General features: G+C 59.3%; 2 protein-coding genes, 1 long non-coding RNA gene and 1 other non-coding gene across 9 annotated transcripts in view; 2 read left to right on the top strand and 2 right to left on the bottom strand.

The window, feature by feature from the left end:
• The first annotated feature begins 121 nt into the window (after window positions 1-121).
• Window positions 122-6,610, top strand: LOC132438941 (uncharacterized). The gene is made up of 3 exons (XR_009522249.1): window positions 122-241; window positions 5,873-5,960; window positions 6,259-6,610. It is a non-coding gene; the product is annotated as an uncharacterized lncRNA (long non-coding RNA).
• Window positions 3,153-3,225, bottom strand: TRNAE-UUC (transfer RNA glutamic acid (anticodon UUC)). The gene has a single exon. It is a non-coding gene; the product is annotated as a tRNA-Glu (tRNA).
• Window positions 6,611-7,305: 695 nt separating the features above from the next.
• On the bottom strand, window positions 7,306-17,486 carry STMN3 (stathmin 3). Its single transcript, XM_060033268.1, has 5 exons — window positions 17,345-17,486; window positions 11,001-11,093; window positions 10,613-10,788; window positions 9,251-9,442; window positions 7,306-8,668 (listed from the first exon to the last, which is right to left on the bottom strand). The coding sequence occupies exons 1-5, from the start codon at window positions 17,361-17,363 to the stop codon at window positions 8,609-8,611; spliced, it is 540 nt and encodes a 179-aa protein (XP_059889251.1). The 5' UTR covers window positions 17,364-17,486; the 3' UTR covers window positions 7,306-8,608.
• Window positions 17,487-20,060: 2,574 nt separating this feature from the next.
• RTEL1 (regulator of telomere elongation helicase 1) overlaps window positions 20,061-21,431 on the top strand; it is a 28,597-nt gene continuing 27,226 nt past the window's right edge. For 5 of the 6 annotated variants that reach the window (XM_060033261.2, XM_060033262.2, XM_060033258.2 and 2 more), the window contains exon 1: window positions 20,715-21,156. In XM_060033261.2, the coding sequence (XP_059889244.1) occupies window positions 21,055-21,156 (102 nt within the window). In that variant the 5' untranslated portion in view covers window positions 20,715-21,054. Of the gene's footprint in view, window positions 20,146-20,714; window positions 21,157-21,431 lie in introns of those variants that run through there. The other variant, XM_060033260.2, reaches the window with a different exon arrangement.

Raw genomic sequence — 21,431 nt, 5'->3', positions numbered from 1 at the left:
CACGCACGGGCAAGGGCGAGCCCGGATATTTATTTGGCGCTCAGCCGGGAAGCGGGAGGTGCCGAGAAATAAGGCCCGGCTGGGCCCGACGCGCGTGCGCGCGGGCGAGGGCGGGGCCGGAGGTGGCTGCTCCGCGCCCCGCCCGCTGGCTCACCTGCCGGGACTGGCCGACATACCCGCTCGGCGCGAAATTCCCGGGGAGAGGGTGCGTAGGGGGACGCGCTTAGGGTTGGCGAGAAAGGTGAGTGACCTGCCCGCGTGTGCAAAGGGTCTCCCCAGAGGCAGGCGGGAAGGCTGCCCCGGGAGTCGTACAGTCCGAATCCTGCGATTATCATGGCTTATTTTTGTAGCAAGCGTTAAAAACGGCTTTAAACATCCTCACTTCTGGATCCGCGCGGCTCCCCCCAGTGTTCCTGTGTCGACCCCCAGCCGCGCTCCCCTGTGCTGTAGTCACTGGCCACGTGTGCTCATTTCAATTTACGTTAACTGAAGTTAAAATTCAGTTCCTGCGCTATCACAGAGGCATTAAAAGCCACCCTGATGAAGGGTTAGGAACGCCCTGAAAACGCTCTTTTTTAATGGCTGGAGTGCAAAGTCCCTGCGTTTTCCAGAACGTGGGAAGGTTAGCATCACTCAGCTTTCCTGGAGTTCCTTTGACTTGGGAGCGAGTACAAACAGGCCTTGCTGTTTGATTGAAAGGTGCATTGGGGGCCCAGGGGGTGGTGAGTGGGGTCACCTACCCTGCCCAGGCCGGGGCACTTGTGAGGCATCCTGTTCCTGCCCCAGGACTCCTGGAGGAAGCGCTGCAGCCGTGGTGGCGTTGGGCACATCCCCACATCTCCCTGTGCTCTGTCTCCCCACCTGCACCGGGCAGTCAGGGGGACCCAGAGGGTGGCTGAGGCTGGCTGTTCTCAGACCAGGGAAGGCACGTACGAAGTTTCCTCGTGTGTGGTGTCACTGCTCTGGCAGCTGGCAGCTGCGGGAGACTCCGGTGCCCAGTGAAAGGCTGCGGGGTCTGCGGATGCTCCCTCAGGAGACAGAGAAGGCAGAAAACAAATGCCTTCTTCAAGACCAAGCCGTGAACCTGTGTTCATACTTAGGTAGGAAGACCACTGAAGGCCATTTCCCAGACTGGGAAGTTTCAAGCAAACTTCATTTCAGGGATGTTATAATTGGGAGAGTTATCGCTTTCATTCTGTTTTCAATAATATAGAGTGTACTCAAGCAAGTGATGAAGAAGTCACTGTTTTTAAAGATTAAACTATTGAGCCTATGTCAGTGCAGCTATTTTATTATCTGGTAAATACAAGAGCAGGTGTGTCTGGTCTGTGCATATCATTTATTTGAGTTTCCCTGTCCTCACATTCCGGAAGTAAATGCCCATAAAGTCAAAGGGAGAGGGCTTCCCTGGTGGCGCAGTGGTTAAGAATCCACCTGCCAACGCAGAGGACACGGGTTTGATCCCTGGTCCGGGAAGATCCCACGTGGCACGGAGCAACTAAGCCCGTGCGCCACAGCTGCTGAGCCTGCGCTCTAGAGCCTGTGAGCCACAGCTACTGAGCCCAACTACCGAACCCCACGTACCTAGAGCCCGTGCTCTGCAACAAGAGAAGCTACTGCAATGAGAAGCCCACGTGCCACAAGGAAGAGTAACCCCGCTCGCCGCAACTAGAGAAAGCCCGCGTGCAACAACGAAGACCCAACACAGCCAGAAATAAAATAAATTTTTAAAATTAATTAACTTTAAAAAAATGTTAAAGGGAGAAAGCTCAGAAGGATGCAGGAGGCAGACCAGGCCAGGTCTTGCTGCTGCACAGTTGGGGTGAGCTGTGGCCGCTGGCCTTGGAGTCTGGGCACCCCAGACTCCCCAGTCTGAGTTTCCACTGCTGCGTGGCCTCCACGTATTTCTGCCACAGGACCTCAGGCCTGGCATGTGAACCTGCGCTCACCTTTTCTGCCTCCGCAGCATTGGGCTCTGCCTGGCTGACAGGATGGATTAGTTCCTCCTGGGGTCTGGGGTGGTGATTTCTCCCCTGTGCTCCCAAGGGGAGGGGAGCTTCCACTCTTGGTTTACTACAGAGGAGGGTAAACCAGGAGAGACTGTCATCGTGGGCCCAAGGATGCTGTGGGGTTGTCATGCCCCACCCTCTACTTGGGCTCCACCACACACAGCCCCTGACCAGACTGGAAGCAGGACCACGGCAGGCCCGGCTTACCCAGCAATACCCTGGCCCTCCCTTCCTCCACTCTGCAGGCCCTGAGGCCCAGGACCTCCTGCCTGGGGGAGGGTGGCACACACACTAAGAATTACAGAACCGTGCATGGGTAAAAGGTGTGTTTAAGCTCAGGACAGACCATTCAACCCGTGGAAGAGTATGAAAGGTTTATTGATATGGTTTCAGATTCACAGTGCAGCCAACCTTTAAGAAACTACCCCTCATCTAGCTTTGGTTTAGTATTAAAGACCAAGCTATTGAAATAGTTTCTTTTTCCAACCATATATCTGTGTGTGGCTAGATTTTTTTCTCATATGCTTCAACCATTCTCACTAATTCTTTTCTTTTTTAAGGAAACCTCACTTTTTCATTTTAAAATGTTAACATGTAATGGGTGTATCATTTTTTAGTGAATTACTGTTTTTTTTAATAAATTTATTTATTTTATTTATTTTTGGCTGCGTTGGGTCTTCATTGCCACGCGCGGGCTTTTCTCTAGTTGCAGAGAGCGGGGGCTTCTCATTGTCGTGGCTTCTCTTGTTGCGGAGCATGGGCTCTAGGCGCACAGGCTCAGTAGTTGTGGCGCACGGGCTTAGTTGCTCCGCGGCATGTGGGATCTTCCTGGACAAGGGCTCGAACCTGTGTCCCCTGCATTGGCAGGCGGATTCTTAACCACTGCGCCTCCAGGGAAGCCCCTGAATTACTGATTTTTTAAAATATGTATTTGGCCGCGCCGGGTCTTAGTTGCACCGTGCGGGATCTTTAGTTGCAGCATGCAGGATCCAGTTCCCTGACCGGGGGTCGAACCCGGGCCCCCTGCATTGGGGGCGTAGAGTGTTAACCACTGGACCACCAAGGAAGTCCCTGAATTACTGGCGGGTTTTTTGTTTGTTTGTTTTAATTTTTGGCCGCGCCACATGGCTTGCGGGATCTTAGTTCCCTGACCAGGGATCGAACCTGCGCCCTCAGCAGTGAAAGTGCGGAGTCCTAACCACTGGACTACCAGGGAATTCCCTGAATTACTGTTTTTTTAATTTCTGCGTTTTAATTCCCAGTGTGGTCCCTGTCGACCCGAATAGCCCACATAAACAGAGCTCTTTGGGGGTCCTCCATAAACTTTAAAATTATAAGAGGTCCCTGAATCCATAAAGTTGGGGAAGTTTTCTCAGAAATCCTAGTACATCCATGAAATAGATGATTGTCCAACGCTTGAAGCGATGTTTGTGAGGACGTAGGGTAAGTGCGAACACATCACTGTGCGCGTCTCAGAGGTCTGAACTCGGGCTCACTTCAGCACCTCTTGAGGGGTAGGTCCTCTCCAGGGGAAGGAGTTTGGTGGATCAGGATTTTTGTCTTTATACTGTGTAGTCTGCAGTGAGCACGTATTATGTTTGTAACCAGAAAAAATGTTAACGTCATAAGATAATGCCTACTCTGTTTTCCTCATAGTGGACCTGGTGAAGGTTAAAAACTTTTTTTTTTTTTTTTTTTTTTTTTGTGGTACGTGGGCCTGGCACTGCTGTGGCCTCTCCCGTTGCGGAGCACAGGCTCCGGATGCGCAGGCTCAGTGCCCATGGCTCACGGGCCCAGCCGCTCCGCGGCATGTGGGATCTTCCCGGACCGGGGCACGAACCCGCATCCCCTGCATTGGCAGGCGGACTCTCAACCACTGCGCCACCAGGGAAGCCCGGTTAAAAACATTTTAACGTGCTTTAAAAAATCATAAACTACCATATGTAACATAAGGTTGTATTGACTAACATGCATTTTCTCACAGGGCAGGGCCTGGGTGTTCAAATCCATCACTGTTCTCCGGAGTGAGACACACAGATGTAATAAGCACTCGCTAAACTCATGTTGAATACACAAATTAGTGCGCGGATGCTTTAAAGGTACGAATTATGTACCTACAGCTGCTGCCTGGGATTGACTTGTGTCCTCCAGAGATGTGGTGACATCACAAGTCCCAGGACCTCAGAATGAGCCCTTATTTGGAACCAGGGTTGTTGCAGGTATAATTAGTGAAATAACGAGGTCGTGTTGGATTGGGGATCCCTAATCCAGTGACTGGTGTCCCATAGGGACAGACACACAGAGGGAGAGGCAGACACACGTGCTGCGTCCACAAGCCAAGGATAGCCGGTGTCCAGCAGAGCCCAGGCTCAAGTTCCCAATACCTGGGGAGGCCCCCACTGCGTGGAGGCTGGCACTGCTCATCACAGCGCCAGCCGCCTGCAGGGGATAGAAGTCCAAACACTTCGTTCCTGGCATCCTGACATCCAGGTCGCCAAGGAGAGCGCGAGGCAGCTGAGCACCGACAGGACAAGCTTTACTCAGGAGAGAAGAGACCAGGTCGGCTTCCGCCGTGGGCCTCGTCCCCACGCTGGGTCCTCCCCACCCTGCTGGCCTGCACGCACCCATCTTGTGCTGCAGGAAGGACCTGACCCCTCCTGAGGAGTCTGACATGCTGAGCGCTGGGGGTGCGTCCATCTCATAACCGGAGGGAGGTCCCCACACAGGCTCTAGGGGCCCCCATCTATTGAGAAGAAACGGTGCCGTTTGTAAGTGGCCCTTTGTGGGCGGAGAGACGGCCTTTCCCCGCAGCTGAAGCTGGGAGGGCTGGTCCTGGTCCTCCCCTCCCCTCCAGTCCCGACAGACGTGGCCTGGCAGCACCTGACTTCCAGCTGAAAGGAGACACCTCTGTGGTTTCAAGGCCCCCAGTTTGTTGCACACGTTACAGTCGAGAAAACTAATACAACTGCCAAGGAGCCCAATAATTTTTCCTCAGCAGCAAGAGAAGCAGCTGCAGTTCGTACCGTCCCTTCTACTCAGCCACACCCGAGCTCGCCCGGCAAAGACGTGTGAGGGGCTGGAGGGAGGCCCCGCTGCGACAGGTGTCTGTCTGTGCTCCCACCTTGCCTGCCTCGCTGGACACCACTGCTGCCCCCAGGCACCGAGCCAGCACCCACTGTGTCCAGAACTCATAGGGTCATCAAGGCAGAGTGTCTGAGGTTTTGATACCTGTCCCCAGAGTCTGTGACATTCCTCCTTTCCAAAGGTGGGGCCTCACCCACCCCACCCCCGCCTTGAGGGTAGGCTGTTCTTAATGACTCACTTCTGCTTCCGTGACTAGTTCACCCCCATGTGAGCCAGCCGACTTGGAAGAGGGTACTCCAAGCCCACGCAGCCTCCAGACAACCTCCACTGATGTCCTGACTGCAGCCTCCTGAGAGGCTCTGTGCCAGAACCACCCAGCTCCTGGAGTCCTGACTCAACAGAAACGATGTTTGTTGTTTTCAGCCACTGCTTGGACTCACTTGTTACACAGCACTAGGTAACGAATACAGCTCTGACTGGCCTCCCACGAGTCCCCCGTTTGTTTGCTGCTCTTTGTTAAGGAGAAGCATGATTGCTTTTCTGCAAAGGATTCCCCATCATCTCCCAACCTCAGAGGCTCCATATGGTGACTGTCCCTCAGTGCCTTACCAGGGCTGCCTAAGAGGTAAGAGGCCCTGACCTTGATCAGCTGCTCTTCTGGGAGTTCCAGGGCTGTGCGCTTCTATGTGGTGAGCATGTGTCTGTGAACCCAGATGACAGGCATGCATAACTCACACCTCATAAAAATATCTTCCATGTATTTCCTTCCACTCCTGCAGATTTCTGATGTCTCCACCTTACTGGAGGCTGTGTGTCCTGGGTTCTGACTTTCCCACCTCTCCCTGGACAGGGGAAGGTGGGGAGATGGTGAGAGTTCCCTGGAGCCTGGGGAAGTAGCTAGGACTGCCCCAGGAGAGGGCTGTGGGTTTGGGGAGAGGTGAGTGGGTCTCTGGGTCCTGGGGAGCAGGCATCTCTCCAGGGCCTGTACCTGAGGTCCATGTGTGGACCCGAGCACGGCTCAGCGTGGACATTACCAAACATGCCTCCTCCCCAGCAGAGGGGTCCCTCCCTGCTGGGCACCCCAAGGGGCAGTTCGGGTCCCCTAGGACAGACATGTCCACCAGTGTGAGTCACGATGTCTGCTTGTCTCTTTTTGCCACTGCAGGTCCCCATGTTGGGGCCAGATCTGTCTGTGAACCGTCAGCTGCCCAACGGGGTCCACAGAGTGATGGGACACACCCTGGGATTCTAGGACCACCCCCCATCCAAGCAAGACCCACAGCCGTGGTGAGAAGGGCAGGCCCCAGACCTCAGACCCTGATCTTCCTCTGCAGCGGCAAGCTGAGAGCCCGGCCCACAGGAGGGCGCAGCCCTGGGGGAGCTGGGGCGGCCCCACCTGCAGCGGAGGTCCCAGCCTCCCCCCTCCCACCCCCACTGTCTCCTGGGGCTCCGGAGGGGAAAGTGGGCTTGCGTGCTGTTTATATGCTCTTTTCTTAAAATCGCCATCGTCATGAGAACTGTTCGCAGTTGTGGTGATAACACACAAGGGTGGGGTTTCCAGGGGGACGCTTGCACAGGCAGTGGCCTCGCAGCTCATCTGACCCCACAGATGCAGGACACACGCTGGGAGAGTTCAACCGTTTCTTAAACACACGCATTTGTTTAAATTGTTCATTTGATTTAATTTTTGAGTTCACTTTTACTACGTGGATGAGATGGGCTGTATTACACTAGGGCTTCCGCTATGAAAGAGCTGCCACCGCTCAGAGAAATCCAACCCTCAGGCCCTTTCCGCTCCCCTTTCTGAGTCCCACAGAAGCCACCGGTGGGCACTGCTGGGTTCCAGTCCTGGCTTGTCACTCCCTCGGGGGCTGTCTCAGTGGGGACAGGGATGGGGGGCACAGGTCCCAACTTCCCCAGAAGCCCACTGCAATGGATCAGTACCCACCCGTGCTCCCTGGCTTGGCTCTGGGAGGTCACCAGCAGTGTCCCCATAGGTTTCTGTAGAATGAAAGCCAGGGGCACTGAGGGCTGCAATCATCTGGTTTCTGAGGCACTGGCTCTGGGTCCTTCCTGCAAGAAACGCCTCAGGCTTTCCACCAAGAGGCTGGCCAGCGAGGACTCAGACCCCAGCACCCAGTCGTGGAGCTGGGCTGCCAGGGAGAAGAGGAGGCTGCTGCTGTGTCCAAGCAGGTAGCCGTCCTCAAAGGCTGGCGCTGGGGGGTCTGGAGGTCCCCCCAGACTGAGGGAGGGGGAGGAGGCCAGCCGAGCAGGGTCTTGGCAGGAGATAGAGCCAGGCCTCCAACCTGCAGGCTGGCCAGAGTGGGCCACCAGCCAGGAATGGAAGGACGGAGGAGGTGGCTTGGGAACCCTGTCCCCTGCCCCCCGACATCTGAATCTTCAGGCACTGGTCCCCCGCCCCCCAGCATCTACTCAGGGCTCCCAGAGGGGCACTTGTGGCTGCCACCCACTCACGCTGGGCCACCTGTCCAGAGGTGCGCCTGAAAGCCCTGTGGCCAGGAACAGTGTGGGAGCATCTTTTGACCAGAGCAGAGGGCACACGGGAGGGGGCTGAGACTCCAAAGGATATAAGGATGGGTCCTCCAAGGGCATCCGCAAAGCGTGGAGGAGAGAAGGGACAGTGGGAGGCTGGCTTTCCCCACACAGGTGCTGGGCCAGAAGGAGAAGGCCCTTCTGGGAGGAGGGGCCGGCACGTGTCCATGCTGTCCACAACCCTCTAGACCACAGCAGCTCGCTCACAGGTCCCTGGTGGAACATGCCCACTCCCCTGAAGACCCAGGCCAAGCCACACCCCACCACCACTCCAGCCAAGGGCAATGACCGAAGCCTCCCAGGCCAGCCGAGGGTGCCAACCTCAGGCCAGGGGGTCTCAGAGGGCCCCTGTGCCACCACATTAAAGCGTGCTGCAGCTCCTACCCACCAGTTCCAAAAAGCACCACTGCACATGGGATTCCCAGGGCTGGCCAGTGACAGGGTACCTGCCCCCCACTGCCCAGAGATCCTTCTCTGTCCAAGTCTGTCTTCCTCCGCCCACTCCTGCGTGCCCAGCCCCTCCCCCAGAGGAGGACATCCAGGTGGAGGTGGCCCTGCCTACCGGCAGGAGCTACCTCAAAAGACGTGCCCTAAGTGACGAGGCGCTCACAGCACAACGACCTGCGTGTTCCTGCCACCACCGCTGGATTCATTGAGGTCGCCGCCACGCCCACTAAGAGGGCTGCCGAGAGGGGACCCAGCCACGGCCAGCCTGGGGCCTGAACTGCGGGGCTGAGTGCCACGCCCTGGGGGCCCCACAGGGAGAGCCTGTGGGCAAAGCCTTGCCACGAGGGCTGGACAGCTCGGAACGCGGAAAGAGAAGCTGAAGCTGGGAGAACAGGAGGGGAGGAGGGACGGGAGCAAAAGCCGCATCTAGACAAAGTCGAACAAAACAAAACCGAAACCCAGACGTGTTCCTGTCTCATCTCGGGATCCAGGCGCCGCGGTGTCCAAACGGCCCCTTAGCCGGACGTCTCCTCTCGCTGCTCCCTGTTCCTGCGCACTTCGGCAGCGTGCAGCTCCTGCGGGACAGGCGGGGTGGGCGGGGCCCTGCAGCCGGCAGGGGCGGGGTCCTGCCCCCCCACCCCTCCTGGGCTCTGGGGGCCCTGCCTTCCGGCTCCCGGGCTTTGGGAACCCTGGGGTCTTTTCCTCCCTAGACTGGCTCGGTCCCAGGTGCGGCAGATGCGACCAATGAGGACACCTTAGTGACCAGGAGCAACAGAGGGCAGGGGCAGGCCTGCGTCACGGACTGCAAGTGCGGCTTGAGGGTGGGGGCTGGCCCTCAGGGAGCCTGGGGTGGTGTCCAGACCCGAGCATTGTGACTCCGGGAATTTCCCGGGGAGTGCAGGCTCGGGGCTCCCCGGAACTAACCTGGTCCCGCTCGCAGGGAGGCTGCTCCGGCCTGGGCAGGGGCTCGCCTCACCCTGGCTAGCCCCAGTAGGACGGGGCGTCACGGGGAGGCCGGACTGCGGGAGCGCTGCTGGCGTAGTGGGCAGGGACCGGCCAAACGCCAAAAGAAGGGGCTCCTGGGGGCCCCCTGCTTCGGGCCCCGCCCCCCGCTCGGGCCGGGCCCGGCCCGTCCTCGGCCCCGCCCCGGCGCGCACCTTCTCGCGCAGCCGCTCACGCAGTGCGGCCAGGTGCGCCTCGCGGATCTCCTTGCTGAGCTCCATCTTGTAGTTGAGCTTCTCCTCGGCCAGGCGGCTGAAGTTGTTGTTGTCCTCCAGCGCCTTGTGCAGCACCTCGCGCTCGTGCTCGCGCCGCTCCGCCAGCTGCTTCAGCACCTGCGCCTCCTGCGTCTGCGCGGGCGGCCGGGCGGGCGAGCGTGAGGGGCGGCCGGGCCCGCCCCGCCTCGCCCCGCCCAGTGCCCCGCGCCCCGCCCCGCCGCCCAGCCCGAGCCCACCGCCTCCCGCCCACCGGACTTGTCCTCGGGGAGTTCGGGCCTACCCTGTCCTGCCGTTGGCTGGGGTGACCACCTCATCCCCAGGCAAGCCCTCCCTGTCCACCCTCGGCCGCAGAGCTGCCCCTCCCCGCTGGGCTCCGGGCGCCCCCGCTCCATCCCGCTCCAGAGTCCCAGCTGCCCTCGGGGAACGTGGGAGGCGCGGAGGAAGCTCCTGTGGGCTGTCACGGAGCCTTCCCCGTCTTTTCTCAAACGTCTGCCCGCTGAGCACGAAGTAGGTGCTTAATACACACCGGGTTCTGAGCTCCCTAAGGTGCCGGGGGCGGGGAGGGGTCCCAGGGCCGCTAGGGAAGGGATGAGTTGGAACGAGGAGGGTGGGGCTGCTGGCGCCACTGTCCGGCCCTGCTGGTGGCCGCGGGAGTGGACCCGAGGCTCCCAGAGGTAATTAGCCTCCCTCAGCCTCCTTCAGAAGGCTGCTGGGCTCCACCCACGTGCCACTTACTACTAGTTAACCCTGAGAAGCCTGGGTCCCCAGGGCTCACCGGTCCTGCCGTAAGGGGGATAGAGCTGCTGCCCCTGCCCAGTGGGCTTGGGCACCAGGACTGCACTCCTGAGAGCACGTGCTTCTCTGCCTGTGTCTCAGTTTCAGGGGGGCTGGTGTGAGAAAGCGTGGGGAGGGGCCTGCTTCTCCCAGGGGCCCCCTGAGCTCCCAGCTCATGGAAAGCCCTTCCTTCACGCTCCCCTGCTCAGGAGGCTGTCGCCCAGCCTCCTCTCCCAGGGCCCCTCCTGGGGCTACCACCTGACCCTCCCACCCTGCCAGCATGGCCAAGGTGCCCCTCCCAGCAGGATCTGGTTCCTGTCTCCCTCCAGATGGCTGCCGTTGAGGAATCCTTCCTCCCCCGTCTCATTCTGATGGCTCAGGCGGTGGCCGCGGGACCATGAGACCCTCTTTGCTACACAGGCCCACAGCCAGTCGAGTGCTTGCAGCAGCCCGCACCTTGGGGACGCTGTCTGTGGCCAGCAAGGCCCCCGACCGTCTTTATCAGGACCCAGAGGGTTGGCTCCTTACCTTCCTCCGCCCCTCAGCTGCCTCCAGCCGCTTCTGCAGCTCCTCCAGGGAGGTGTCCTTCCTCTTGGGGGGGGAGGAGAGCATGGGACTCTCCGGGGAAAGGTCGGAAGGGGATTTGAGGATGACCTCAAAGCTCTGGCCGGAGGCCCTCTTGTCCAGCTGCTTCACCTCCATGTCTGCAGGGCAAGAGCAGACGGGGGCTTCAGGAGGGCTGCTCAAGGAGGGGGCAGGCCGAGCACACACCCAAGTCAAGGTCTGAGAGGAGGGCTGGGACTCCCAGGACCGGCCCCTCCCCACAGGGACCTCTCTCCGGAAGGCAGCCAAGCGGGGGTGCACAGACGCCACGGGAGGGGGTAGCGAGGTCAGGGCAGCAGCCGGGCACACTCACCCCCATACTGGTAGACGGTGTTGGGGTGCGGCTGTGAGTAGAAGCAGGAGCAGAGGAGTGACAGCACCGACAGCTCCTTCATCTTCTTGTAGGCTGTGGGCGTGAGGCCGGCCTGAGCAGGCGCCGTCCCATCGCACCTCCAGCCCCACCTCCCTGGATGCCCAGGCCTCCCTGCCTCTGTCCCTGTTGCTGCCCCCTTGCGCCTGTCTGGGAGCCTGTTTACCTTGATCTTTTGTGTCCCACATCTCTGACTCTCTCCGTCCCTCCCTCCCTCCCAGGTGTTGGCTGTCTTTCCCTGGGCACGCCTCCCTGTGGGTGTCCTGCATTGGTCTTTCTGTTCCTGTCTCGGAGTCCCTGCCCCCCTCGCTCTGTCTGTCTCTGCCTCTCTCTCCCTCCTTTTCTCTCTCTTGGCATTTCTGTCTGTGTCTCCGTTCATCCTTCTGTCTTTCTGGCTCTCCATCTGTCACTACCTCTCTTTATATCTTTACGTCTCCATGATTCTTTGTCCCTGTGTATCTTCCCGACTCTCCCTTCCCCCTGCCCCTCCGCGTACTTCTCCTTCCTCCCCTTTCGCTCTCGTGGACACTTGCCCGGTTGGTGGAGAGGTTAACCACCACACTGGTGACTGGGCCAGCACAGATGGAGAGCTTCTGCAGGCAGCACTTTCTTGGCTGTGCACTTAGGTGAAGCCCTCAGACCCTCCTGTCTGCCCCCCAGCCCACCCCCCATTTACCCTGTAGTGCGCCCACCGTGGGATGAAATCAGGTTCTCACCAGACACGCACTGGCGGCTCATCGAAAGCCAAAGGGACGGGAGCTGTCCGTTCAGCACCACAGCCCGCCCTCTGGCCTTGCAGGGTGAGTGCCCACAGCCAGTGTCCACACTACCCAACCAGAAAAGGAGGTAAGCCTGCTGAGGCCCTGAGCCTTGTCAGGGAAGGGGAGATGCTCGCTCTCAGAATGGAAATAATTGAGCTCTTTGTGGTTGGTTCATAGCAAGCCAGGCCCCAAAGTAGACACATGGGTCTGATGTCTCACTGGCTCTCAAGAATCCTGTATGCCCAATACTGTCACCCCCACTCCACCAAGAGGACACTGGGCCCAGGTAGCTGGGTGACTTGTTCAAAGCTCCTCCAGGGCAACCCCAGGTGGTCTGTGTTCTTTCCACCACTGCAGTAGGTCCCAGACTTGGGGGCTCAGACCCATGCACCTGCCTCCCTGGCTGGAGAAGCTAGTATAGGTCTCTAGAGAGATACTCCACGGAGAGCGACTCTGGCTTCCATGAAAGAGCATGCATAGTTACCCACAGCATTCTTCCAAGGGGCAGACAGGTTGGACAAGAAACTCTCTGATGAAATTTCACTCAAGATAATGTTTTTAAATTGATTTCACGTAAAACTGGGGAAAGTGCTTGTGTAGAAACAGGACACAGGACAGAAGTGACTAGGCCCTGTCTGAGAGAACAGCTTGCTGTGAGCGGGGTCCTCCAACAACCAATGCAGAGAATGATGTTATTTGATCTAAGTGTCCTGATGACCCAGACTCTTCCGGAGAGAGCCCGAGAAGTTGTGATGGGAGCACAGAGGAATCCTGAGCAAGAAGCAGGGAGAGCCTTTGGGGTCTTGGAGGAGACGCAGGGCGAAGACACATGACTTGGTCATTGGCTCGGGAGTGTGGGAGGGAGGGCCAGGTAGGGGTGGGCCTCAAAGGGGATTTTGGCCTGACTTGTCGATTTTGCTTTTTCACAAGCAGAATCTACTCGCGTATTACTTATGTCATTAAAAGTTAACTTTAGAAAGGAGGCTGAGGGGTACCTCCCAGGATGTGTGCTTGGGAGTTAGAGGAGGCAGGACCAGGCAGAGCGGCTCTCCAGGAACAGCAGAGCAGGAGATATTTGGACCCTTGCAGAGGCTGGGGAGGTAGCCAGGTCTGTGCTCAGAAGGGAAGGTGGGGCAGGGAGTGAGAGGGAGTCTGGTCAGGGGCCTAGCTGGGTCCTGGGAGAGGCCAGGGAAGAGGGACCTCAGTCTAACCCTGCCAGCACCCACCACTCTGGCAATAGACACCAGCCCCCTACCCTGACCTTTCAGAGAGTCCTTTCTCAGCCCCTGTTAAAACCTCTGAAAGAGTTTACCTTACAGGCCAGGAACCTGGGGCCTCACAGCTGCTCAAGGCCCTCTCTGCCTCAAGCCTGAGATTTTCCCAGGAAAAGGGTTGCAAATTAATAACAGAGGAATTTTACAGACAAATGCCAGGGGCTCCCTTCCAGGCAGCTGTCACCTCAGCCTGGAGGGGGGCTGGTGGCAATTCAGGGGCAGGAGGGGGAGCTTGGGCAGGTGTGAGTGTAGGCAGGTGAGAGGGGAGAGGGCTGGGGGCTCAAGACTGAGGTCAGAGTCTCCGAGGTCATGGCTCTGCCCAGGGGACAAGGGTCCAACTGGGAAGTGAAGGACTATGTCCCGCGGCTGCAAACAGGGATGCAGCTTGGCGTCTGGTGGTCGTGGAGATCCCCTGGGTTGGTGGCCTATGAGGACCTTCCTTCTCAGAAGACCCTTCCTCAAGAAGCCCAGTGGGAAGGGGCAACTCCCCAGGAGGGGGCTTGGGAGTGAGTCCTGCGCTGTCGTCTGGTTGCAAGTCAGAGGGGACGGCATGGTGGGTGGGGAACCGGCAAGTTTGGAGACAGTGAGCAGGGGGCAGCCTGCACCGGGGTTGGAGATCAGGGCTGGGCCCAGCCACATGCAAGACGGGAGGGTACGCCTGTATTTTCAGAGCCGGAGGGGCTTAAAGTTCCTCTCATTGCAGAGCGAAGAGGTGGAGGCCCAGACCTCTCCACAGACATAGCTCCAGCCAGGAAGTGGGGCCTCGAGGCACGCCCTCCCTTTTCTCTCCTCACCAGGACCCTCTCTTCCGTCCCCATCACTGACTTAAGAAAGTCATTAAAAACAAATCTCCACCGTGAACTGGATTGCTTTGATCCCCCTTCATAGTAAATGTTACACATGCAAGAGTGCATATTGGCCTGTTGGATGATTACATCTCAGAAGAGCAAGAGTTAGAAGGCACCAGGTCAGCCTAGGGCACCTGGTGACAACAGTAATCGTGCCCAAGGGGGATGGGGTGGGCACACCACACCCTTCCTCCGAACTGACTCTCAAGACCAGCCAGCCCAGGCAGACACCCTCATCAGCCTCATTTCTACAGAGGAGAAGGAGGTGCAGAGAGGGCAAGTGGCACCCCCAAAGTCACACAGCATGCCAGGATGGCAGCCCTGTCATGAGCCCAGGCCTCTGCACTTTCCTGTTGGGAGCCTCATGGTGGGTGGGTGGGGGATCTTCCAGAACTAGGAGGGAAGGGGGCCCACAGATTCCCGCTCACCCTAAAAGGGCCCTGGAGGCTGCTGCTAACTGCCTCCTGACAGATAGAGCTTGTTGCCACCCAGGCGGCCCCTCTCTCACTTGTCAGAGTCTCCTCCCTCAGTGTCGGGAGCCCAGCATGGCAGGAGTTGACAGCAGCATTCACCTTTCTCTGGGAAAGGTGGCTGCAACAGTCACGCTGCCTGGCGTGGACTGGGCACTCACCTCTTGCCAGGCCCCGGGCCAAGCACTGTTTCCTGAAATAGCTCATTCAACCCTCAGAACAAGCCTAGGGGAGGTGCTGTCACTATCACGGTCACCCCGATGGGGAGATTGAGCCCTTGAGCGGCGAGGTAGCAGGTGCAAGGCCTTGCAGCTTGCCAGAGTTGCATAAGGGGATGAACATGAGCGAGTCTACAAGAGTGCCTGAAGAGCTGAGCACCTGGGAAGGACACCAAGACGCAGTGTCCTCAGTACGCGGCCCACCAGGAGGCACTCAAGGGCGAGGCAGGGGCAAAGCTTTCCAATCTATGCACGAAGATGAGGCTAAGAGCAATCCTGCAGCGGCCACAGACCAGAGCAGAGGTGACACTTCAAGGCAACTAAGGCACGAAAGTCTGCTCCAATCAAAGATGTGTTTTCAGAGAGAAGCCATAGCTGGTTCACTTACACCAATTTTGGCCACAGTTATCGGCGCTGTCACGTAGCCACTTCTGGGCCAGACCTCTCTCCTATCAAACTGTTATGGCCAGGAGAAGCTGCAGGTGAGCACAGGTGTGTGTACACACGGGCTGCACTCTATAGAGGGCAGTGCTGATGACAGAACATGAAAGGCCCAGCGCCATGTGATGTCAGCTATGAGCAGTTCTTCAGCTGGTACTGCAGTATGTCTTTGCTGGCCATGCTGGAGAAAACTGACCAATGGCACTCATGGTCTCCTTCTTTCTTTTTTCTTTAAAAAAAAAATTTTTTTTTTGGCTGCTTTGGGTCTTTGCTGTTGCACGCAGGCTTTCTCTAGTTGCTGCGAGTAAGGGCCACTCTTCGTTGCAGTGCACAGGCTTCTCATCATTGCGGTGGCTTCTCTTGTTGCAGAGCACGGGCTCTAGGCACGCGGGCTTCAGTAGTTGTGGCATGTGGGCTCAGTAGTTGTGGCGCACGGGCTTAGTTGCTCCGCGGCATGTGGGATCTTCCCGGACCAGGGATCGAACCCGTGTCTCCTGCACTGGCAGGTGGATTCTTAACCACTGTGCCACCAGGGAAGTCCCATGGTCTCCTTCTTGACACCAGGGGTAACTTGGACACCCAGAACAATCCTGGGAAAAAGCATGGGTCAGCAGTGCCCCAAAGTCTGGCCAAGAAGAGGGTCTGGTGCCAGGAAACTCTGAGGTCGGAGGGTCTGGGCCCAAGCCCTGATGGCCATCGATGGTGTGGCTTCGTCTGCGTCCCTCCAGCGCCTAACCTCAGTCTGCTCATGTCAGAAGGATGAGAAGGAGGCCTGTGCAGGGGTTTTACCAACGAGGTGAAAAGCTGATAAATGCTCTCAGAAGTGGCTGCCCACTGTCCCCCAGCTCAGGCACAGATGGTGAATGAGGACGCACAGACCTGCCCCAGTGTGGGACTGGGGCCGCACTGGCCACCCTCACCTGCTGGTCCCAGTATCTCTGGGGATGTCAGGGAGAGGGCAGGGGGCGTATGAAGTCCAGATGGATAAGACCCCCAGATGGATGTGGGGGGGGGTGGTCAGTGACGCACGTGGTCCCCTGCCAGGCTCCTGCAGAAGTCACTGGGGGCCAGAACCGCCGGCCCTGAGGGGCGGGGGTCAGGGCATTGCACACGTGGGTGGGCGGAGCTCTGGCGCCTCAGACAGAAGCGGGCGCTGCGGACAGAGTCGAACTAGCTGGGGAGAGGGGATTGCAGAGAGCCGCCCCCAGGGCGGACGGAAGGGTGGGCGAGGTGACGGGGTGGAGGTGGGGGCCGCCCGCCCGCCTAGCCATCTCGGGCACCGAGTGCAAAGGTGAAGCCGGTCCTGGGAAAGCCAGACTGGGCAGAGCGTTCCTGAGGAGAGCGACCCCCGCGTCCTTGCCCCGGGGGTCGCCTGGCAGCACTCCCGCGTCCAGTATGTGACCCGCGTTTCCCGCCTCGCCCGGTGCCCGCCCCTCCGCGGCAGCTCCGCGCCTGCTGCAGGCCCGGGAGGAGAGGGTCGTTGCCGTTGAGGGCGGTGGGTCTGCAGCTGGGGAGGTGGAGCGGCGGGGGAGGGAGGGGCAGACGCCCCCATCCTAGAAAGGCTCGGAAACAGCGGCAGCCCATCCCCCATCCAAACCCGCAGCGTAAAGGGCGGTGGCTTTTTCGACCGGCGCGGGTGGCACCGTGTCACAGAGGGTGGTCCCGAGCCCGCAGCGGCGAGGGGAGGGGCGGCGACGCGAGGTGCGGGCGCGGCTCGGCTCAGGTTTCCGTTTCCCGTCTTCTCGCAGCGCCCCCTCCCGTCCCCCGGCCCCTCTGTTGGCGCAGGGAGAGCCCGGGCCCCGCCCGCCCCGGGCTGGGACTCCTGCAAAGGGTCCCGCGCTCCTCCCTCTGACCCCCGAGAAGGCGCGGTCCGACCCGGGTCTGGGGTCCCCGGGCGCCTCCAGGGACCCTGCCCGCATCCCGCGAGCGCGCCCACCCACCCATGGGTCTCGGAGCCATCCAGAGGCAGTCGCTCCCGGCTTGGCACAGCAGCGCCCCCCGCACCGATGCCCCCACCCCGAGCGGAGCCCCTGCTCTGCGGCCCAAGTCCGTTAGGCTGGCGCCGCAATCCCCGCCTTATGGGCACCGGGTCTCCCCACCCGGCGGCCCTGAACCCCGTCTCCTGCGGGTTCCGCCCGGAGAGCGCCCGCGCCCTTGCAGAGCGTGGGGTCCGAGATGGGAAAACACTCCGTAATCGGCCCAGCGGTGGGCGAGGCCAGACAATAGCCTCTGCTCAGATCCGCCGCCCCAGGACTCCCGATGCCCCGGTGCCTACCGGACACGGTGCTGGCCATGGTGCTGGCGGCGGTGGGGTTGCGGAGGCCGGAGAGGCGCGGGCGGTGGCTGGAGCTGCAGTCGGCGAATGCTGCAGTGTCGGGGAGGGGAGGGGGCAAGGGAGGGCAGGAGGCGGGAGCAGCGGGGAGAGGGAGGGAGGGAGAGAGAGAGAGAGAGAGAGAGAGAGAGAGAGAGAGAGAGAGAGAGAGAGAGAGAGAGAGAGAAAGCGCCTGGCTGTTGCACGGGCTGCAGCCGTCAGAGGGAGGGGATGATGGGAGGGGAGAGATCAGCCTGGGACGCAGAGCTGAGCGCTGCAACCCGTTGCCCATCCTCCCACCGCTCACCACTTGGAGCTGGTGCCCCCCCAACCTGGCTTTGTGCACTCCCCGGGGGGATGGCGGAAACAGCCCCCAATTCCCCAGGGTGGGTGCAGCAGGAGACGATGGGACTCAACATCAGAGTGGGGTAGGAGAGCTCTTCACTGAGGCCAGTGGAGGCTGGGAGGTGCCTTCTGTGCGCCCAGGCTTGTGCTGAGGGCTAAGCGAGTCATGGATGGTGAGGGTGGGGGCTGGTCTGGAAGGCCTCCAGGGGCATCCGAGAGCAGCTCCTGAGGCAGAGAAGAGGGTAAATTGATGTGAAGAGGCCTAGAACAAAGGCTTTGGAGCGAGAGGGAGACTGGAGCCAATCCCAGCTCTGACATCTACTTGCTGTGTGACTGAGGGTGAGTTTCTGACCTCTCTGGGCCTCCATTTCTCGGGTGTGAGATGAGACAATGGTGTCAGTGCCCAGGTGGTGTAGGAGAGATGTGCACACTTGGTGGCGTCCTGCCCCTCCCCCTGCCAGACTCAGGGGTTTGGTTGATACCCCCAAAGGCAGAGCTGTTCCCGCAGTGACCATGTCACCTCTTTGGTGGTGGGGATGGGAAGTCAGGCAGATGGAGCATCATTCCCGTTTTAGGGATGGAGCCACTGAGGCCAAGAGAAGTGCTGACTCCACAAGCAATGAAGTCCTAGAGCCAGAGCTAGATCTCTGGGAAACCTCGGGAACACACAGAGAGATGAGGAGGACCCAGGACCTCTGTGTGCACACACAGCAAGCATGTGACTGGTTAACATCTGTCCTGTGGTCCACATGGGGTCTGGTCCACCGTGGGAGTCCCACAGAGCCTGGCAGAGCAGACACTCAGTGCGAGTTGGTTGACTTGCTCGAGATCGCAGTGCCTGCTGAGTGGGCTTGCTATGGCCAGCCTTCTTCTCCCCTTCTGCTCACCTCTCAGGACTCAGTACCACAGTATTTACGTGTTATAATTAATAGGAGCCTGGGCAGGAGTCCCTATGCACAATGTGTGACCAGGGTCCTCAGCTCCCTTTCTGGCCCAGGAGTTTGCCAAGTCTCTGGGTCCTGGACTTCCCTTCCTTGGACTTTTGTGGGGGAAATGCCATTCCTCTCAGAAGATGGGGGGTGTGGAGGTAAACAGTGGGACTCCTGGCTCTGGGACTTGCTGCCGTCTTCAGGAAATCTACTAACCACCCACCCCGTGCTTCCTTTCCTCACCTGTAAGGAGTGGGTCATAAAAGCACTTATCTCAGGGGTCGTTGGAAGGACAACCGTGTTAATGCCTGCATGGATGGTACTGAAATGTGTGCCTAGTGAGCATTCAGCAAGTGTGTGGCCGGGTCTCCTCTTCTCCAAGCTGCCTGCTGAGATAGACACTCTACTGTCCCCTCACTGGAATAAGTGGGTGTGTGTGGATGCCAGTGTGCGCCAGGGGCTTCCCCAAGCATGATCTCACACACATCAGCCTAGACACTCATGTGGCATTAAGGTGCCATCAGTGGGAAAACATCTGGACATTAAACAGCCCACGAGACCCTCTAAAATCAGCCTTGCCACCTGACTGTGGGCTGTCACTTCAGCGTCAGTTTCTTCCTGGTGCTCTTTGAGGCATGCTGGGGTCACCTAGACAAACACTTCTTTTTTTTTTAATATTTATTTATTTGGTTGCGCTGGGTCTTAGTTGCGGCTCATGGGCTCCTTAGTTGTGGAATGTGAACTCTTAGTTGCAGCATGCATGTGGGTTCTAGTTCCCTGGATCAGGGATGCAACCTGGGCCCCCTGCATTGGGATTGCAGAGTCTCAACCACTGCGGCACCAGGGACGTCCATGGACAAACACTTCTGACCACACAGAGCTGTGCAGACCCCTGGAACCTCCCTGTTGACTGCCAGCTGGTGCTGGGTGCTGGGGGTTCAAAGGTCCCGCCCTGACCAGTGGGGGACATTGACCGGAAAAGCGGCTGGACCTAGAGGACAGTAAGGAGAGGAACTGGTGAGGCTCTCAGGAGCCGAGTCACGGGCAAGGGGCAGCCATTTGCGAAATTTAAGGAGCGTGATCAGCTCAGACTCGAGTCTTTAAAAGACCTCTGGGTCTTTTGAGAAAAGGGAAGCCACAGGAAACCTGTTAGAAGGCTTGTGCTGTTGTCCGGGCAGTTGTCCAAGGGGGCTTGGCCCGGGGGGAAGTGGAATGGAGACCCTGGTGGGGAGGGAGGAGACGGCGGGACCCCAGGTTCGTGCCCGCGGGCGAGGAGGTGCCGGTCACCGGGCTCAGGGTCAACTGAAGGGGCGGGTGGGACGTGGAACGCTGCGCGCCAGCAGAGCGCGGACCCCGAGGGAGGGGACCAGTTTCCGGCCGGAGCACTGCGCAGCGGACCGGAATTGGGGGCGGAAGTGCAGCGCGTTCACGGATGACTGCGCGCCTCAGCCCGCAAGGTCGGACCGGCTGCCTGCTGAGGACGCGGTGGTGGTGAGTCGGACGGACAGGGGCGAAGTCCTGGAGATCCCGGTCGTGGAAGGCTCCCCGCCGAGACCCTGGCACTGGAACCTGTGCCCAAGCGGGGGCTTCCGCAACTGCAACTCCCGGCAGGCCCCGCGCAGCCCTCGGGCCGCGCGCTGGCGATTTTGGCGCGCTGCATTGTGGGGCGCGTAGTGCCCGGCTCCGCGCTCGTGGAGGGCGCCGGGTCCGCGGGAAGGGCGGCCCGGCGGGGTTTAGGAGCGCGGGTTGTTAGTCCGAGTGTCCATGCGAAACCAGGCCTCGGGGGGCTGAGTGGTTTGCTGGGCGCCGCACGGATTCGCGTCCCAGATCAGAGCAGCACACGTGCTCTTTCGCTGCCCACCTGGGAGGGATGGGGCTGGTCCGTGGAGCGGAGAGTTGGGAGCCGCAGGGGCGGGGGGTCCCGACCGGCCCAGGCTGGGGGCGCTCCGCTGGGAACTGGCCTCTCAAGCTTTGGCGGAGGTCAATGCAGTGTTATTGCGGGTGGAGCACGTGGAGCTGCATCTGGCCCCTCTCTTGTCGCCTCTCCCGGAGCACGGTGGAGCTGCCTGGGGCGGGAGAACAAGACAGGGCCGACACCTCTCTGAGCTCCTTGTGACAGGATGTCACAGGCTCGCCTTCGGACCTGTCTGCGGAGGCACTGCCTGAGGGGACTGGTGAAGTGGCTTGGCGCTCGGGAAAGGGTCGCTACAAACAGTCTTGTCATTGCAGTCTCTGCCATAGGGGCTCCCGTGGAGAACGTGTCCCAGCGGCACAGGCTGGCATAACTTACCTGGAGCGTCTGAGACCCTGAGATGTTCGGAGAGGGGTTTGTCTCGCAGACCCACACAGCCTGCGTTTCAGCCAGCTTCTGTGTCCGCCCGAGACAGAGAGTAGGCCAGTATGCCCAAGATAACCCTGAATGGTGTGACAGTGGATTTCCCTTTCCAGCCATACAAATGCCAAGAGGAGTACATGAGCAAGGTCTTGGAGTGTCTGCAGAAGGTGAGGCTGCAGACTGAGGGGCTTGTACCCGGGGGATGGGTCAGAGTGGGTAGAGCCTCAGTAAGACCCAATGTACATGCACTGTCTTTACACCGGCCAGGTCCTCCTGGTGAAGCTACCCTTCTGGACGTGGGAGTCGACCATAAATAGGGCTCATGTTTTAGCTGGGGTAGGAGAGATGCTAAACAAGTAAACAAAAAGGATAATTCTAGACCGTGAGGAGTGCTGTAAAGAAAAGACATAAGGTGATAGACTTCAGAGCGCCTTGGGGGGGG

This window comes from Delphinus delphis, chromosome 15, assembly GCF_949987515.2.
Source record: "Delphinus delphis chromosome 15, mDelDel1.2, whole genome shotgun sequence".
Taxonomy (NCBI): Eukaryota; Metazoa; Chordata; class Mammalia; order Artiodactyla; family Delphinidae; genus Delphinus; species Delphinus delphis.
Note: the sequence above shows the minus strand (reverse complement) of the source record. Positions and strands in the feature narration are given on the sequence as shown.